The sequence below is a fragment of the Erpetoichthys calabaricus genome, chromosome 7 (assembly GCF_900747795.2).
Source record: "Erpetoichthys calabaricus chromosome 7, fErpCal1.3, whole genome shotgun sequence".
In the NCBI taxonomy this organism is placed as follows: Eukaryota; Metazoa; Chordata; class Cladistia; order Polypteriformes; family Polypteridae; genus Erpetoichthys; species Erpetoichthys calabaricus.
The window spans coordinates 67906533-67926442 of NC_041400.2; the positions used below are offsets into that span (position 1 = coordinate 67906533).

At 35.0% G+C, this 19910-nt stretch overlaps 1 protein-coding gene across 6 annotated transcripts in view; it reads left to right on the plus strand.

The window, feature by feature from the left end:
• Positions 1-19910, plus strand: part of ssbp2b (single stranded DNA binding protein 2b) — a 761138-nt gene that overhangs the window by 712619 nt on the left and 28609 nt on the right. For all 6 annotated transcript variants that reach the window (XR_007935389.1, XM_051929625.1, XM_051929622.1 and 3 more), the window contains 2 exons: positions 2941-3008; positions 11200-11278. Coding sequence is in view for 5 of the 6 variants with exons in the window: in XM_051929625.1 (XP_051785585.1) it covers positions 2941-3008; positions 11200-11278 (147 nt within the window). In the remaining variant the exon portion in view is untranslated. The remainder of the gene's footprint in view (positions 1-2940; positions 3009-11199; positions 11279-19910) is intronic.

Consider the following 19910-nt stretch of genomic DNA (forward strand, 5'->3'; position numbering starts at 1 on the left):
CGGAAGGATTCCAGGTGTCGGACAAGCTTCTTCTGGCAGCACTTCTGGGTGTGATGGAAATGCTGCTAAATTGGGCTTAGGAAAGGTCTAGCCACCCTCTGGAGGTGGCTTCAAGCCCCAGGAGGATTGAGCTTCCATCCTCCAAACCTATGACCCCACTGCAAACCAGGGAAGGCAGCCCTCTAGCGTTCTGGGGGAGACAGTGTCCAGAATAAGCTCTCTCCCTTGGTCTTTCCATGATCGAGGCATCCTGGCCAGGTAAGGGCCCCAACGGTCCGCCACAGTGGATTTAAAAGTACTTTAATTGCATTAGTAATAGCATCTAGTGTAATAAAATATTTTTTTTTCTACTTTTTTTGTGCTCCTGTCTCCTCCTACAGTCCAAATTCATGCAGGTTTGGTAGATTGACAATATTAAATTGGCCCCTGATATGTGTGTTTTTGTGTTCACCCCATGAAGGGCTCTTACACTGTCTAGGGATTATTCCTGCCTTGTACCCACAGAGGCAAAATAGGATTAAGTATAAAAATGTCAATGTTATTTTTTCAAAATACAAATTTGAAACTTAAGTAAATGTAAACCTAATACGACAAAATCTTTCTCGATAAAAGAGAATATGAGAATATATATATATTTTTTTTTGTAGTAAATCTTAGTGTTCTAATGAGATCAGTTTAAGTACTTTCATGAAGTGATTACCAGTTTTACATGTATTAAACAAATAACCAAATTGTTATGAAAACATAGCGATTTATATTATCATTATTACATTTGAATGTTCATTCTGGACAGGATGGTGGTAATTCTGCGACCTTGTAGTAAGAAGACAGAGGTTCACAACCTGGATCCTCCCTGCATGAAGTTTGCATGTTCTTCCTGTGTCTGTGTAAATTTCCCTCCACAGTCCAAAGACATGCAGGTTAGGTGAACTAGCAAAGCTAAATTGACCGTAGCGTGTGTCTGGTGTATTCACCCTGCAATGGCTGGGAGCACTGTCCAGGGTTTGCTCCTGACTTATGCCTTATGGTAGCTGAGATAGGCCCTGGCACTTCCCTGCAGCCCTGGTCTGAAGCAAGCAGGTTAGAAATTAACATGACATGTTCATTCTATTAATATATTTTTTGTAATAAATTTGCTATGGTGACCTTGATACCATGTCATGATAGTAAATTGAAATACAGACTGACCCATTAATATTAACCATTCTAAAACACTATCATTAGTTGAAAACAAATTCCTATGCTCTTTAAAAAATATTCAGTATTGGTATTAGAAATCTGACACATAAAATACGGTAACACATAAAATCGGTATCAATTTCAAAAATAGTGGTACCACCCATCCCTAATTTAAAGGTATCGAGATTAGTTCATTGGCACACACAGACTTAACCCAGTATAAATGCAGTAATTTAGAGCCAAAAAAGTATAAATTAATATATGGTTGCAGAAATCTATAAATCTATACATACCATCTCCCCGCCATTTTGGAATGCAGGGCAGGTGCTGCCATCTATCGGCAACAAAAAGAATTTTAAGTGAAATCTCTATGTGCAGGGCAGGTGCTGTGAATTCTCTATGTAACAAACTTAATAAGTTATAGCGTAATGAAAATTGCATAATTAGATCTGGATCACCCTATACTTGTACTTGCTTCTGGTATAAATAGATATTCAGAATATGTCATGTAAAAGCTTTCAATAATTTATTCTCTGAAGCCATTTATTTTAATATATTGTTGCTGGAGTTGGAGCCTGTCTTGACAGTTTCAGTCACAAGGTAGGCCATCATAGGGCACATAGCCACACCCTTATCATACATGACCAGTAGTTGTCACAGGCAAATGTTTGTGCCTTAGCCAGCACACAAATATACAGCATATTTTTTGCACACAAAGCAAAATTAGTAGGCCAGATGTTCTAGATTCAACACCCCTGGCCTTCATCTTGCGGAGTGTTTGCGAAACATTGGCTAGGCTTTAAAACATGAATCATCAGTAGGAAATTACAGTTGTAGCATTCATCACATAAGATATGATTTTTCTAAAATCTAGTCAAATGTTTTTGTTAGTCTGTTGTTTCGCAAATGTATGCTCACATCAAGAGAAGTTATGTAGGAAATTTTCATTGTTTACCATCATTTTTATTCAGCGCTTAAGGTGTTTCATTTATTATTTCTTGGGTCATAATGTTTTGAAATAATTCGGGTTTTTTATGGATATAGTATGTTTTTTATGGATGTTTAGTTTTGTTAACATTATTAACAGTATCATAGATTCTATTAGGGCGGCACGGTGGCGCACTGGTAGCGCTGCTGCCTCGCAGTTAGGAGACCCGGGTTCGCTTCCCGGGTCCTCCCTGCGTGGAGTTTGCATGTTCTCCCCGTGTCTGCGTGGGTTTCCTCCAGGCGCTCCGGTTTCCTCCCACAGTCCAAAGACATGCAGGTTAGGTGAATTGGCGATTCTAAATTGGCCCTAGTGTGTGCTTGGTGTGTGAGTGTGTTTGTGTGTGTCCTGCGGTGGGTTGGCACCCTGCCCGGGATTGCTTCCTGCCTTGTGCCCTGTGTTGGCTGGGATTGGCTCCGGCAGACCCCCGTGACCCTGTGTTTGGATTCAGCGGGTTGGATAATGGATGGATAGATTCTATTGACAATAAATTATGGGTTAACCAGAAACTGAACTGTTAACAGATTTTTTTTATTTATTCTTCCCTAATAGAGTTAGGTATAATATTAGTATACCTATCAGACAAAAAGAGATCCTAAATTATTGCAGGTAAAGAGTGCCATCACCTGGATTCAAGATCAGGAAATAGTATACAGTAGATAATGTTGCTCTTCAAAGCTTGCAAATGAATGCTGCACTTTGAGTTTTCTTTTTTACATTACTTTTTCACATTTATTTCAGTATATTTCCTTATTCAATTGTGTTTATTTTTCTAGATTCTACCAATTCTGGAGACAACATGTACATAATCAATCCTGTTCCACAGGGAGGAAACCGGTCTAATGTAAGTATTTTATCAAATTCTCAGTGAACCTTCATCCTCTTTGTAATAAATTACATTATTTAGTATCTGCTATTCTGTTTTTTAAATAATTAAAACTTAAACAATTAGCATTATCCACTCAGTTTTCATTTTCTTATTCTGATTAATGTATTTATTTTTTTCAATATGAAAGAGCACCAACAAGCTCACTGCTTTGCAACTCCAAGCCTAGTATCACAAGTGTCTCTTGGCTTTCAAACAAGCAGATTAGGTCTAACCTAAAAACAGATAATACGTCACCACAATCCTTTAGTCGTGCCACAATAATCTTTTACCATCTCATGAAGAACTAATTATGTCAAAAGTGATAAAAATTATAAAAAGAAAAGCATCTAGGAAAGCATGGCAGTTGTCTGAGAGTTCAGCAAACCTAAGACTTGGCCAGTTACAGAGATGGCACTGCAATGTATTGCCAATTTGTAAAGATGACTTTGGCGGTAGGGTGTGTTCTTTACCTGGAGAAAAAGAAGCATCATCCAGGAGTCCAGAAGAATATACTGCAGCCATAACTGTAATGGTAAACTAAACATCCTAATTCAGCAGCAAATAATAATATGTAGTGGAACACCATATAAGCAGCTCTATCAGGAATAGGTTGGCCAAAAATAAGTAGGTTTTACTCTCAATTTAAACTCTGAAGCCATTGAAGCATCCCTCATGTGTCCCAGCTAAGCATTGTAAATTTGAACCCTCTGTGACTCGTGGGCTCGTATGCAGCTCTCATAATTTTGTTTATTGTAAGAAATATAAATACACTTTGTAATCACACAATGCAATTCTCTATACAAGCATTACTAACTTAGGTATACAAAGCAAAATCATTCAAACTGTTACAAGCTGCAGTTTGCAGTAAAAAGAAAACATCACACTCATTTCAGTGAATAGGTATTATAACATTTTGCTTGGTTCCGGCCTTTGTATCCTCTGCCACACAGACTGACAGAGCAGAAAGTTGAACCTGGAGCAGCAAATGATCCATGCTAACTGTAGTGCTACAGTGCCACCTAGTGTTCAATTTCAGTATTTTTAAATGACTAGAACTCGATTGAAGATTATTCTCACATGTAATAAAATTCACAACAACTTTAACAGCAATAATAATAACATTCTCAAACCGACTTAATGTAATTCGCTGGTTAACCTAAAGTGCACATATCCTTTTAAGTACTCGTACAAACACATAGAAAACATGGAAATTCCACAAAATCAATGACTGAGCAAGGGTTTGAGCTCATAAGCTGAATGCAAGAGTGGTAGACACTTTAATATAATGTTGGCCAATAATAACAACAGTAAGTATGATAAGAATGTCAATATATTCTGTAATATTAACTATTGCTGCTACTACTACAACAACTACCATTACTACAGCTGCTACTATTAACAGTACATTTTATGATCAGACAAACTGTGAACCATTGGAATTATGTCTTGCTTGAAGACAACTGAGGAGAGAGTAGCAGTAATTCAGACTACATTAAATCCTAAGGCATGGCAAAGATAAAATGGAGCCAGAAAGTCAGACTTTAGCAATGTAGGGGAAAAAAAATCTGTTACATTTTATTGAGACCTGGTGATTTGCATTGTAAAATAATTACAAAACGATCACATTAGTGAGGAAGCGGGTTTCTGCATTAAAGGGCAGTTGTGAAAAATATTTAATGAGCTTCCCTCAGTAATTGAACTTATTATTGAAATATGCATTATAACCTTCAACTCTTTCTTCATTAACTTCCTTCAGTAATTCAACTTACTATCAAATGAAATTTCTTGTCTAAAAAAGAAATAGCTTTCTGTAGTATGTTAAATTGTCTTCATGTTGAATGCTGCAAGCAAATTTCTGACCAATAAGCTGGACCAATTGCCCCTGCAGTGTTCCAGCTTTACTGTTAGGTGTGTGTGTACCCCTGTACAACCTGAACTTTCTAGTTTAGTCATGGGACTTGAAAGCTAGAGTCCTAAATTATCTGTATGAACATGAGAACTGCCTCTTTTTTAATTGTGCATTTCCAATTCAAGCTTTTCCCATTCAAGAATGTTCAGCACAATCCAGTGAGTGAAGAAGTATAAAACGCCCAGTACCATTTGCAACCTTAATGGTGGCTACAGTAATCTGAAAGTAAAAAAAAAGATCAATACCAGGAATGCATCATCCATAAAACATTACACTGCTCAGATTGGCATCAATGGGCATCTTGATCTTCAAGCACCTATTGGCACTAAATTTGAAAAAGTTGCCACTGAAGCCTTATGAGGGATCCTTTGTGAAAAAGAATCAAACAGTATGGTGTCCTTTTTTCAAAGAAGTACAGCGTCCTAATGAAGAAAGTCTAGGTAAATTGTTTGCCAGCTTTGTTCTGTCAATAAATCACCTGATGGCTCAGTGGTTAGCAATTCTACTGAAGTAGCCTGACAGTTTGTCTTCAGATTATGCTGTGTGTTATTTTTATTATAATTATTTAGGTAGTTCATAGCCAAATGATTTTTTTGGGCAACAATGTGTAACAAGGCGCTCATTTTACTTAATATTTAAATCCAAATTGATGCATTTTGTCAATGATGATGATATCTGAGGATATAACAATAATCTGCTGCCAATCAAGACAAATTAGGCATCAACTTCCTATTGATTAATTGATTTTTGGTAATGATGTGTGAACCTGTATGTCTCACTAGCCATTAGCAAAAAAAAGTACATTATTAGTTAGAAAAGTGTAACATTAATATTAAAGCGGTCAGCACATGTAAGGGAAAATTCCTGCATGGCCCCACCAGAATTTTCATGCCAGAATCCCCACTTATTGAATGAATATCGTTATTGTACAAACTATAGAGTTGCAGTGTTTGAGCAAATGACCTAACAGTTGCATGCCCAAGTACATTTTCAAAAGAGACAGTCTGGTTACCATCACCTATTATAACCTTTCTATTGAAGACTTCCAAGTAAGTAACAGGCATTTAAAAAATCTAGCGTAATCACACCTTTTGAGTCTTCACCAGCTGAAAGTTTAGTACTATGTAATTTATAAATCAAGGCTTATTGTGAGAGAATGAAATCTTAATATTATATTTAAATAATTCCATGGTATTTTTTTTTCTTTCAGAGAGAAAAACTATGCAAGCTTATTCACACCGCTCCAAAAAAAATTATTGTATTATTTAACATAAAAAAGTTATTTTGCAAAGTATTAAGCTATCCTCACACCCTTAATCTCTCCCTCACTAGCATTACAGAATGTCTAGAGAATGTGTGTGCACAATAATAATACCAACCATACCAGTCAATACCTTTTGCGTAATAATGCAATAATTCCGCAAAATAATGCAGTAATCATTGTGAAATAACATATTGCATTTTTTTGAGTGAAGGGAACAAGCTTACTTAAATAACAGCAATGTCAGCACTGAATATGTAATGTTTGGACGTTGGTTACATTTCCCAACTGTTCTGTGTTATGTATAAAAGTCTGCACATCTTCTCCATTTTCTCTTTGTTTTTCTGGGTAACTATGGTTGTCCTCACACCATTCAAACACAAGATTTTAGGTTGATCGGTGACACTACAATAAATTGCCCCCATCTTAATGTGTATTCCACTTAGGACTGATTCCTGGCATTTTTTCTTTACTGTAGGAACAGCTCCCATGTATGGAAGTTCATTTCACCATTTAGAAAGGTTTTTTTTTTTTTTGGCAGTATTTCAGAAAAGTTTGTTGTTATTTTGCAAAGGTATTGCTTGCTGCATTTAATGTCATCATGCATGTACATTCAGTGGCTGTCTAGTGACAACTATCGTGGAAGAGGTTAAGCAAACGCATAGCATGCAACAAAGTGACAAGAACTGAACATATAATTCTGCAGATGTTAAGGGGTAAATTTAAGCTGCCCAGTTTAGGGTCAAAAAGAGCCCAGATTATCGCAGCAACACTGGGTGTAAGGCAGGAAGCAAACATAGTGGATGATACACCAGGGTTCAATCACACAGTTAATCAGAAAAGAGTGTGCCTTGTGTAATTCAGTTATAAAAGCCTATAAATAAAGTTTTGAAATAGTGCTTAACACTAGAATTACCAAAGCCTACGAAAAAAATCCGGCCCACCTTAAATCCCTTTGCACCTCTCTGTCAGTGTCTTTTGTCTTGTAAATGTGTTGATAAGCAGCAAGTAGCCTGCTATCACATCCCCCCACCGCCGCACAACGTTTTCTCAGCTCAAGTCTGTTTACCTGTGTGCCAGTTGTGAAATAATTCAATATGTTTGTGAAATAATTAAATAACTATTGCAAAATAATATTATGTTTATAAAATAAAACCTATTACAATCATTTTTTTGAGTGGCAGGAATAAGCTTCCATTCCCTTGACCCTATGTAGAAAAATGTTTTCTTTCCTTTTTTATCAAATATTCAAACTTTTTTGGCATAAAAGTGTTTTTATTTAATCTAAGTCCAGATTCTTATATACGCATTTTTTAAGGCATAAATAAAATAACATACTAATTTTTAGTTATATTTACGGTAACATACATTGAAATGTCAATAGAGTTTAAAAATCTATCTATCTATCTATCTATCTATCTATCTATCTATCTATCTATCTATCTATCTATCTATCTAAAAAAACAAAAGCAAATATGCTTTCACAAATTTCCCAAACCATTTCAAGCACCATTAACAGATATGAATAAAGAAGTGCATCAATATATATTTATTAAATATGGAGTAAACATAATAGATATAGCACTTCATTTTTTGACATTTAATTTGGGTTAAGGAGTATTTAATGCAGATGCTCACCTATATAATGAAAATGGAAACACAGATTTCTTAAGTGTCATCAAATGTTTTTGGTATAAAATTTGGATATCGTCAGTATTTACATTGTTCATTATCTTAATTATATAATTTTATTCTGTCATAATTTCTATACATCCAAGAAATTAGAACTAACCTGTGCTAGTATTTGAATATTTGAGATTAGAGTGGACTTTGTTTCATATTTCTGAGCACATTTTGGAAACAAATCTTTCTCTTAGTGCAAACCTGCTTTTCCACTAAAGTGTGCAAGGAACTAGAGCATTTTCAAAATATGAACCCTATGATTTGTTCATTCACCTACAGGTTTTTAAAACTGTCTTTAGTTCAGAGGTAGCATGTGAAAGTCATATCAGCTTTACAAACAGCCAGTTTTTGATTATTTCTGGCATAAAACAGTAGAGCATTAGGACACAGTTTTGTCACAAGGTTAGGAGACGTTCTCTAATTTTTTGGGCTTGTTCTCCGTAGTGTCAAAAGTTCTCAACACTTACCATAGGAAGTATGTTGGTCTTTTATAATACTAGGGGGCTCTGCCTCCTGCTAGCTTCACTCGCCAACCGCGTCTCTGCCGCTCGCGTATGTAGATTTCACTTTCACCAAACAACAAATCTTTTAATTCTACTACTTTACCCTGATGGCAACTCGAATTAGACAATCTACAAGTCTCCGAGTCAGTTTAAATCCAAACAATATGTACATACTTCTGTCAATTCACCTATGTTCCTATATTTGATCTCTTTTCGCTCTTCCATTATTTCACTAAGTAATAATTTCTGTTTGTTAGCGCTAATGCGATCTTTACTCTCAGTTTTTTTAAACTTTCGAATTTTAGTACTTTCATAATCTCTAACCTGCTCTGCATGTGTATTACGGCAATGTTTTTGAACCTCTTTACGACGTTCTACTTTGTCTTCTACTCTTCGTCTTTTATTTCCGACCCCGCTTGGAGCTGAGAGTGCAGGATCTGTGTCTGACAATAGCATTCACACAAATGAGAAGTGAGTTGCTGTAAATGTTTGAGAGGAGGGCAGGATTTGTCAAAATCTCTTGGCACAAAGTCTTGTCTCGCGGGACCTAACATTATCTCTTGCGGGAGTTGAAATTATCTCCAAGAAAGTCTTGTCTCAGGATTTCATTTTATAATAGAGATTAGTGCTGTAGTATTCAGGGTTGGTTGTTGCCTTGTTATCTTTGATTTTCTGTCTGTACCTGTGCATTATTGCTCAGAAAAGATTAAATGTTTGCATAGGTATTGATATTCGCTCTGATATTTGAATATTATTCCAATCATGTGCTGGGACTGGCTGGGCAACAGAGTATAATGTATTATTACATGAGTGGCCTAGTTAGTTAATGTGTATTTAGTGCATGTTGCATTAGTGACTTTCTTACAGAGAGTTTGTAGTTTAATAATTATAAGGTGATTGTAATAAAACAAGCATACAATAAAGAAAGAAGTATTTTGCCAGTCTCATTATGATTCTGTTTGTTTGTGCTTCATTCATGTTTGGCACTTTGATACAGATATACTGTATGTTCCATCAACACAGCCAATTCATTTTTGGAAGTCTTGTTATACACATAATCATTTAGCAGATGTCTTTATCCAAAGTGGCTTACAAGGGTTAAAGTATAGTTGAGTAAATATCTGTTGAGTTTAGCTGCAAGTGGCACACAGCAAGGTGACAAAATAAGTAAAACAAGAAGGAAAATGTCAAATACATTTGTAGTCAAATATAGAAGTTCTGTCGTTGTGTTATTCTATTTAAGAACTGTATTAAAGAATTGTATAGGTATTTGCTTAAAAAGAGAATCTGCAGAGCCATTTCTTGAAGTGGTGAAATACTCTGAAGAAGGGATGAACTTGGGCAACTCATTCCACTAGCGAGTCTATTGTTGGTAACTTTTGCTTAGGAAATTAATTATTAATGTAGACTGCAGTTCTGTATATTTTCTCTTTAATGCTGGTTACTTAATTCTGTCTTGGGGAAAACAACCTGTGTGTGCAGATGCTGTTTCAACATCAGGTCACTTTTCAGATTGCCCTGTGTATCATTGCTTTGGTGATACAGTATGTGTGGCATTTCAAAATTTGTAAAGAGAGCAACAGTTAACAAAACATAATGAGTAATGCACAGGTTTTGCATGGATGTCAGCTCAAAGTCGCAAAATGTTACATTGGAAATGCATGTTGTAGCCATTTGCTCAAATATATTGCAGTTTCCAATGTTAAACAGTAATGTTAATGTAGGCAATTCCCTTAGCATGCCAGAATGGCCGTTCGGGGTCTAATCTTTCTCAGCCCTATTTGGTAAAGGAGTTGTGCTTCTATGTCAGTTGGCCATTGAAGAAAGGAACATGGTATTTTATTGGCTTTCTCTGCTTCTTAAATAGTGCAGCTGGGATCAGCATTTCTGAACATTTTTGACAAAGATGTCGTACAATTAGCTTCTCTGCTGAGAAATTATTGTGACCTCAAAACATTAATCCTTCATGTGAAATCCTGTGTTTTGCAGTTTAGTTTCTAGTTCAATCTTTCTTTCTGGAACAGGCAAAGTCAGAGACCATTCTAAAAATCAGGATTAGTGAATTATTTGCATAATTAACCTCACAGATCACATAAGTCTGACTTTATCTGTTCCAGAAACATAGATTTGACAAAATCCAGGATTTTTCTGGAATGGAAATAGCCATATTTCTGTGGATCCCATCTTAGATACAATGGATTTCACACTAATCCACCTGTCTGGAATAATACCCTGATATAAATCTCTTTACACTTGTGACAGTGTGAATTTTCCTTTAACAAGAAAGTGGGTTTATCATTGGGACACAGTATGAAGGATGGGTACATTGTTAACAACTGTTAAGAGTTTTAGACATCTAGTTGTGCCACTTTGTGGAGAAAATTTTTTTTTTTTGTAACTTTGCTGTGTGAGGTGAAAAAGGTTAATTGACTTTCAGCAGGAAAATGTTTTTTTTTTTATATATATATATGAACAGTAGTAGTGTAGTGCTAAGACAACTACTACTGTGTATGCAAATTCAGCATTATTTTATATTTTGCTATTAGTCAGCTTATTGTTAAGTTGTTGTTCATAAAGGTAATGTTATTTTAATTTCCACTCCACAGTTAAATGATGTGTCATTACTGTAGATTCAAAGTCTTTTAAATTGGTTGCATTCTGCTTTACTGAAGTAGTTCTAAGACAAAGCTAAATAACATTTTCTCAACTCAACTTAGAAAAATATTAATTTTGAAAATATAAATTAAAAATATGTGGAAGTATCAACACCTGATGATAGATTCAGTAATTTTTATTCTTCTCTTTTAACAGTTCCCAATGGGTCCTGGGTCAGATGGTCCGATGGGAGGAATGGGGGGAATGGAGCCCCATCATATGAACGGGTCATTAGGTAAAATATATATAGAGATTACTTTTTACTTCACTTTCTTGCTTATTTTCTCTGTTCAACGTTTGTTAGGAGCTCTGTGTGTAGAATTGATCTTACTGAGCAGTAATTTTCTTGTTATGATTATTAATTTGTGCAAGCATTAAAAGTAAATCCTTGTTTCACCAGTAAAATAACTACTAGAATGACCTTAAAATAAATATATGTTGACATTTGAACTGTAAAACTAAATAACACTTTCATTCCATTTAAAAATGTTTTTTGATATTTTACATTTGCTTTGATTCACCACTGATCTGTCATAAAAGTTAAATATTAAATATATATCCATTTCCTTTTCATGTTTAGTTGAAGCTCAACTATACTGTGCTTCTGCTATATATTTTTTGCAGTTGTAGTAAAAAATATAAAACTGTGAAACTATAATATTACTGTGAATGCCATTTTGTAACAATATAAATGCCTTCTGTGATAGCATGCATTATGCTGCTATTAGAAAATGTGAAAGATAAAATATATGCTATGCAAAACTGGCAAATCAATATTTTTAAAGGCTTGTTGCCTTAGTTATGTATGGCCTGCTCTCTTGAGAGTGTGTTAGCTGTGATTATTAAATAACCAGCGAGTCTGCATTTTCTCTAATAAGTGCATGTTTTAGTTTCATCTGATCCTTATTTTCTGGGTAATGACTTCCTAGTTTACAGCAGTTTCTCCGTATGCCTCAAGTACGTAAAAGAAAATATGACATTTTTGACTCTCTATGGGGATGTTGTGGAAGAATCAGATTAAGAGTCATCACCCCCATATCTCACATTTGTTTAGAAACGTAGCTTGACCTTCCATTCTTTTGTAAAAGAACACAGCGCATCACAAAAACAACAATCTACTCAAATCAGATTTTTCAGTTGTATCCATACTTACATGAAACTCAACACTAAAGGCAGGCAACCTACACAGATTTGCAGTGCAAAAAACAGTGCATATTCTTGCAACATATGCACATAGGTGCACATATTTATTTATTATATCAATTCGTCTATCAATTTTTCTGACTCATGACAACCAACCCTCAACAGAATGCACAAAAAAAATCATCACAGACTTGGAAAAAGTGTTTGTATTGCACAAAGACGGTAACCATGTCAGGTTTCAAACAATCTTTGGTTTATGTAAAGGCACAGTAATAAAGAGGTCTATAAACTCTGGGTCGCCTTTACATAGAGAAACACATTTTTTTAAATTCTTATGATTAAAAGAATATAAAGTAACTGAAGATATACAGTTGGTAGAAAAAATCGAATTAATGTGTCTGTAAGAAAAAACCTTATCAATAACAATAATCTTTTAGGAGTCTATGATTTGGAAGACTTGTGCTCAAAGTTCTCTTGACCTAGGGCAATTGGCTGTCCATAGTTGTCTTATATAATATTGCATTATACATGCTGTGGTCCGCAACTCTTTTGAGCTAGTGTTATGTTTATTACTGTTAGAATTAAAGAGTCCCCAAACACACAGGAGTAATGGTTTGGTCAAAGTAACAGTGGCAATAAGGGCCAAGGTAAAATATCAAAAATAAAAAAACTGAAAAGGGTCAGTAAGAGCTGGTAATCTCTGTCATATTTATTTCAGAGAAATAAGTAACCACCGTATATACAACATAGTCAATACACTGTGCTAAAGTAATGAGTCCTCAGCCTGAGACCTGTGGAGTATTCATTAGACTAGCAGCGAATCATTTCCAAGCTAGGGGACCTAGAACTGAAGGCTTCATCTCTAACAACTGCCCATACAGTATATATCTTAGACCTTGTACTGTAGAAAGCCATCATTGTTAAAATCACAATGTACAGTATATTCCAGTATGTGTACATTAATAATTTATGTTAAGTAAAGTGGTTTGAAGCCACTGAACACTGGTATAGTATATCACTTCATTACAGTTTGGTTAATAATATTATAGGTTGGTTAACAAACTTATCCATAAAGGTTAGTCCAGTGGTTTTCATGTTCTGCTCGCTGGCAGATACTTTTGTTCCAATCAGTTTCTCGATCATTTGCTCATTTTACCGCTAATTTATCTCAGTGTTAAGTTAGCTGCTCCCTTTAGAGGAGTGCAGTAGTGTGAGATTGATAGTTATGAAAAGTTTAGAAATATTTTGCATGTTTGCAAAAGCTTTCAGTGTTTACCTTTCCTTTGTCATTTTCCTATTAATTCAGTTTTTTCTGTGTGCTGTGTTTCCCTTACTGTACAGTAATAATGACAGTTAACACTAGAATCCCTGAAGCCTACGAAAAAACCTGTAATCCTGGGCCTCCTTAAATTCTTTCGCACCCCTCCATTAGCGTCTGTTGTTTTATAAATGTGTCGATCGGCACAAGTAGCAAGCAGCCTGTTAAAATCGCTCAAGTCTTGTTGTGTGAGGTACCTGAAGTTGTATAGGGTAAAATAATATAGTGTTATTTGGAACACAGGCATTTCATGTGTGTTCCGTGTCTACAACGATCTATGTAAATATAGGATGACAGGAAATGTGAGAAAAGCAAGAAATGTCGAACACATACGTAAAGCAAACTTTTTTCATGTTATAGTACTTCTTCAGTACACGAATGGCTTTAGCTGCAGGTGGAAGCTCCTGTCGCACTTTACGCAACTGTTGTTACGGTTCTGCCTTTGTCCAGAAATGGCTCCATAAGCTTTATGACCTTAGTCGTGGAAAGTCTTTCTCCTATGGGACGACTGGAATCTTTTCCTGAATAAGGAGTGGCATTGCACATGTACTTTGTCAGCATGCCCATGTTGATCAAACACAGGAAGCTCTGCAATCTACTTGTGACTTTACGCTGTAGGAAGATAAATAAATAAATCGTGGTGAATAGGTAAATAACATTTGATGTGGCTTTTATATAAGTAACATTTAAATGTTTTTCATATAAAGACCATCACAAAACATAATCACAAACAGAACTTTGCACAATACTTTGGCGAGCTCGGCATGCCCTGCTGTTTCGTTGAAGGACATGCATGTGGCAGATTGACTGGCAGGACAACACCCGACCTGTTGCTGCATCCAAACGGTGCCATCTTTTGCCTTTATGCCTGGTGCAGCTGTGTTGTTCTTATGTGTGAGTGGACATTTCTTGCGGGAAGGGCTTCTGTTCTCTCTCCCTTATGTAGAACCCTCACCCTCATCTGAGTTCACCTCTGTTATAGCACGTCTTTATTTGAAAACAGCAATGTCAGATTAGGGGAAGCGTGAATGTGACTGAGAGGAAAAAAAAAAGCTGTCCTTTACAAGTACCATAAATTTACACCAGTTGTTACAGACTCAAATAAAATGTATTTTTTATTGTATAATAGTAACAATAAGAGCAGTTCACTACTCAAAATGGAAATTCTGAGAAATGGCCGGAATCGAACCCGTGACCTCTTCTTGCTGTTCTTACTACTGCACCACCAAAGCGGTCATGTCAGCGTCATACCCTAACCCGATTTCTTTTTTCTTTGGTTATATTCTTGAATAAAAGCACATTTGTTTTGTTATATGTGTACCTTTTATGAAAGTGTATATTTGATATTTGGACTTCACACGTTATACACTTCATGTCAAAATTTTGTCATTAGTACTATAACATGAAAAACATAAAAAAAAAAAAAGGTATCTGTTTGACATTTCTTGCATTTCTGTCATTTCCTGTCATCCTACATTTACATAGATCGTTGTAGACACGGAACACACATGAAATTCATGTGTTCCAAATAACGATATATTATGTACCCTATACAACACCAGCCACTTCACACCCAGATAAACAGACTTGAGCTGGGAGAAATTTTTTCCTGAGTTGAGCTGCAGCGGTGGGGTGGATGGGATAGCAGGCTGTGTGCTGCTTGTGCTGATGAACACATTTACAAAACAAAAGATGCTAATGGAGAGGTGCAAATGAATTTAAAGTGGCCCAGGATTACAAGTTTTATCGTAGGCTTCAGGGATTCTAATGTTAATAATTGGTCATAGACTTATATATCAAGCTCATCTGTCTCGCTTAAAACTGTCCAAAATGTTTCCAGGGCAGGATCCAACCTGCGAACGCTGCAACCAAGCTCCTGCCTCACTGGGTCACATGTTCTGGGCCTGCACCAAACTAACATCATTTTGGACAAAAATTTTTAAGTGCCTTTCAGACAGCCTTGGGGTCACAATCCCTCCTAACCCATTAACAGCTGTGTTCGGTGTTCTTCCAGACGGACTTGAATTGGAGAAGGACAAGCAAACGGTGATTGCATTCACTACACTTTTGGCACGCAGACTTATTTTGTTAAATTGGAAGAATCCTAATTCTCCTCTGATAAGTCAGTGGGAAACCGATGTTTTATATTATTTGAAATTGGAAAAAATCAAATTCTCAGTTAGAGGATCTGTACAAAATTTTTTCAAAACCTGGCAGGATTTAATCAATATTATTTTAGAATAAGAGAAATAACTATTACCGCATTTAACTCCCTTCTCCATCTCTTATTTACATATATATTTACTTCTCCCTTTCTTTTGTTTAATGTTGCCTTATTAAAAAGCCCTAAGCAATTTTCCTTTAGCTAAGCTCTCCTTCTCAGGGGTGGGGTTTGATTTGTCTTCAATTTTGTTGGGTTATAAATTGATCTATTTGTATGGAATGACTACAATGAAAATTAATAAAATAAAAATATAAAAAAAAAAGAAATTGGTCATAGACACAAGGGCAAATGGCACTGAATTATGAAATTCTGCATTTACTTCATTGTCGCATTCACTAGTGTGGCCATTAGTATAAAAAAGTTTAAATAACCAGATCAACTGGAAAAGTAAAATGAAAATGAAGATGATGATCAAAATCTTAAAAATTAAGGTAAAAAACACTAAATTAAGCCCTATGCAGCATACATACTGTACATACTTGATACATTCAAAAGACTTTTTTTTTTTTTTTTTTTTAGCAAGCTCGGTTTTTAAATTTCTTGGATTAACACCAAAACAAAGAAACTGAGATATAGCCACTTGCTTAATTAAGGTAGGAGTCCGATGAAAAGCAGAAGTTGATTTGGATGAATATTTGCCACAGTGGGCTTCAACAGACTGAACTTGATGACAATTAGGTTAGTCAGTACCAAAGACAGAACAAGTTTATACTAATACTGTATTAACTAATTACGTCAGGGTTCAGGGAAGCAGGAATTGATTTTTGTCTGCTTCAGAAGACTTGACATAGCAAAGAAATTGATAGACAAATTATGTGATCTTACCCCCAGTATTCTGAATATTTCAGAAACATGCTTGACATGAATGAATACAACCTTATTATTCAATGTCCTATTAAATAAAAACTGGAGTCATTGATTTTAAATGACTACATCTAAAACATGTAATTGTTACAAGAAATGACATTGTAATTAAAATAAATAAGGACACACAATGTTACCGCTGTCAAAGCATTGAAAAATATCAGGCTTAGGATTTGTAGAGGTGATAATGATTATATATTAGCATCTACTACATGGATTTGAAAGCTTCATTCATTTTGATTAATTGTTTTACACAATTTGCCACCAGCTTGAAATTAACCACTTTTATAGCAAATTTATTTTCTAAAGATTTTTTCATTAAGCACTATGATAGAGACATTTTTTAAAAAGATATCAAAGCTATTGGCAGTTTTGTTAAAGAATGACTTTAACCTCAATTAAAATGTCAAAGTAGTTCATTGTCAGCAAGGAAACAAAACCGCATGTAACAATCTATCAAAAAAGAAATAAAATAATTAAAAACAAGTAAATGATACTGTATATCATGGCAACAAGGTCAGTTTCTCTACAGATGAAGAATCACATTTTGAGTTTACATACAAAACAAATCTAACTCAGAAATATCATAAAGTATCCCAGTTCACTGGAGCATAAACATAACTCTCCTCATTAAGTTAGTTTCTATATTTGTTGTTTGATACTAGAGCATCAGAATTCTTATTCATGCTCGGCCTAAATAAAACACTTATATTAGGACAGCTTTTGGAGCACACATTTCACCACCACAATGCAAGTGAGTTGGAGGTGTATGTAGCACAACAAAATTATGATAGTTTAGCAATAACTAGGCATCAGAATCATCCGATTTTCACTAAAAAAAAACTTGATCGGTAAAAAGGCTGATCAACAAAACCAGTATTTTCAGCCACTGATTTTCAAACCTTTACAGTAATTGATTTGCATTGCTCCTTTACACAATATATTATGGTAGTCGAGTCAGCGTGTCTTTTTTTTTTTTTCCTTTGCTGCAAACTTTTTGCAGTGGAAACAAAGAGCATCAAGTAGAAGCTTGTTTTATCAGTGAATGAGGGGCAATTGAACTTTTAGCCTTTACATTAAAGAAAGTGGAGTAATAAACTGGAAAAAAGTAATTGGAAAAGCGACCCTGCGCCATTAGACAGACGGCAGGAAAAGCTACTTTAAGGAATTCAGACCTTTTTATTTTGTCCATTAAATTTAAACGGACACTGCTTGGGTTTTGACAGTGTACTTGTTTAAAATGCAGCTTACATTTTTAATTTGAAAAAGAAAACATAAAGACGAATTTGAAGTTGCTGCTTAGTAAACAATAAGCTTTTTTTTTAAAGATTTAAACTGTTATTTGTTGCTGTGTGTTGTACATTATACGTTTTGGTAAGAAACAAGTACTACATAATTAAAAAGGTAATCTATATTTTATAATTGCACATCAAGAATTACAAATGTCTAGCTAATACATTAAAGAAAGAAAACCACACCTGTATAAATGTAGTAAACATATATTTTAACAGCAAAAAAGCTGTAGTGTAATTAATTAATAATTTAAAATGGTTTAAACCTAAAAGTGCATATATATTTACATTTAAGCATGTGTTTAATTGCCAATATCAATTAATTGATTGTGTGAGAATAAATATACATATATATATATTTTTGTTGTTAGAGAAATGGTGAAAACTACATTTTTTTTAATTAAGCCTTGTTTCAGATAGTTACATTGCAGGAAAAAATGAAACAATAGGAGCTTGTAATTTTTTATTACAGTGCGGGGAGGACCTAGGATTTGAATCAAGAAACCCCTTGACTATGAAACAGCAGCTTTATTCCTGCTCCACCTGAGAAGATCTAAAAGACTGCCACATTTCCACAGTGAAACTCACAAACACACGCCTGCATATAAACATTTTTATTTTACACATTAATAACCATGCCATTTGAACAATTTCTTTTTATTCGGTTTTATTCTTGAATAAAAGCACACTTGTTTTGTTATACCTTTTGTGAAAGTGTTTATTTGATATTTGGACTTTAGTCTTTACAAATTCTACACTTCAAGTCAACATTATGCCATTACTACTATAATATTTTAAAAATCTGTTTTAGCTGTGTATACAACTTTTGTTGCATCACATCTGTTATGTCATCTTACATTTTACACAAATCATTGTAGACACAGAATACACATGAAATGTATGTGTTTCAAATAATGATATGTCATTTACCTATACAATTCCCTACAATATGTTGCCAGATAAAAACCTTCAACATAGACTTGGGCTGTTAAATTTTGCTGTGTGATGCGTTTTAGCTTGGTGAATGAAGGATGGGTGATACTGATTGTCACATTTGTAAAACAAATGCAAATCGGCAGGCTGTTGGTACAGTGATAAGGAGCTACAAGAAAAATTAAGGTGGTCTGGGACAGATGTGTCAGTCTATGAAGAATAGGTAGGGATAAGCTTTTAAGTGTGGAGACAGTCAATGAACAGTGGAACATGTTTAAAAATGTTTTACATGTAATGTGGGAGAGGTACATACCTAAATTTGGAATTAGTAGGAAGTTTAAAGAAAAAACTGCAGTAGGATAATAAAGATTTAAATCACTACTGGTACACAAATCTCAGGAATCTGAGGAGACAGCTGTTTCTGATCATGGTGTATCTGTCTGTCTGTCTCTCTCACTCTCTCTGTATGTTTGGAACAAGCAAAAAATTTGATGATATTCAGGGCCCGGTTGGTCAAGTAAGCATGAGCTAAAGAAGGTTTCCCTATTGGATCTAAACAAAGGAAAACCCATTTTTTAATTGTTAAACCAGGCCAAGGGATTGTGGCCACTGCTGTTTAGATCATTGAACAGTACATATACTGTTTAAAGTTAACATTTAAATACTAGACATCACCATCTTACGCTGGCACCATCATTGTTTAACAAATGCATTTTGCTAACATGATGAATCACTCATGATAGCTGAACTTCCAACATGTTCTCTCTTATTCACCATAGTTTGTAAAAACATGTAAAGTAAATAAGATAAACTTAAGACCTATGTATCGGCTACTTTTATGCTGTTTTGATTAATCAAAGCTGGACATAGAAGACTACTGATGAATCTTGAAACTATTTAAAATATTCGTATTAAAGTTAATTCCTACAGTAAAACCCTGCTGCATTTATACACGTCTTCTGATTGAATGATACAGACTATTTATTTCCCCCTAATGTCCCTAACTATCAGCTGAGAATTGCCCCAAACAAACAGGCTTTTAAACTGGCATGCTTAGCACTCCATGTAGCCTCCTCAAGTGAAACTTGTGCAA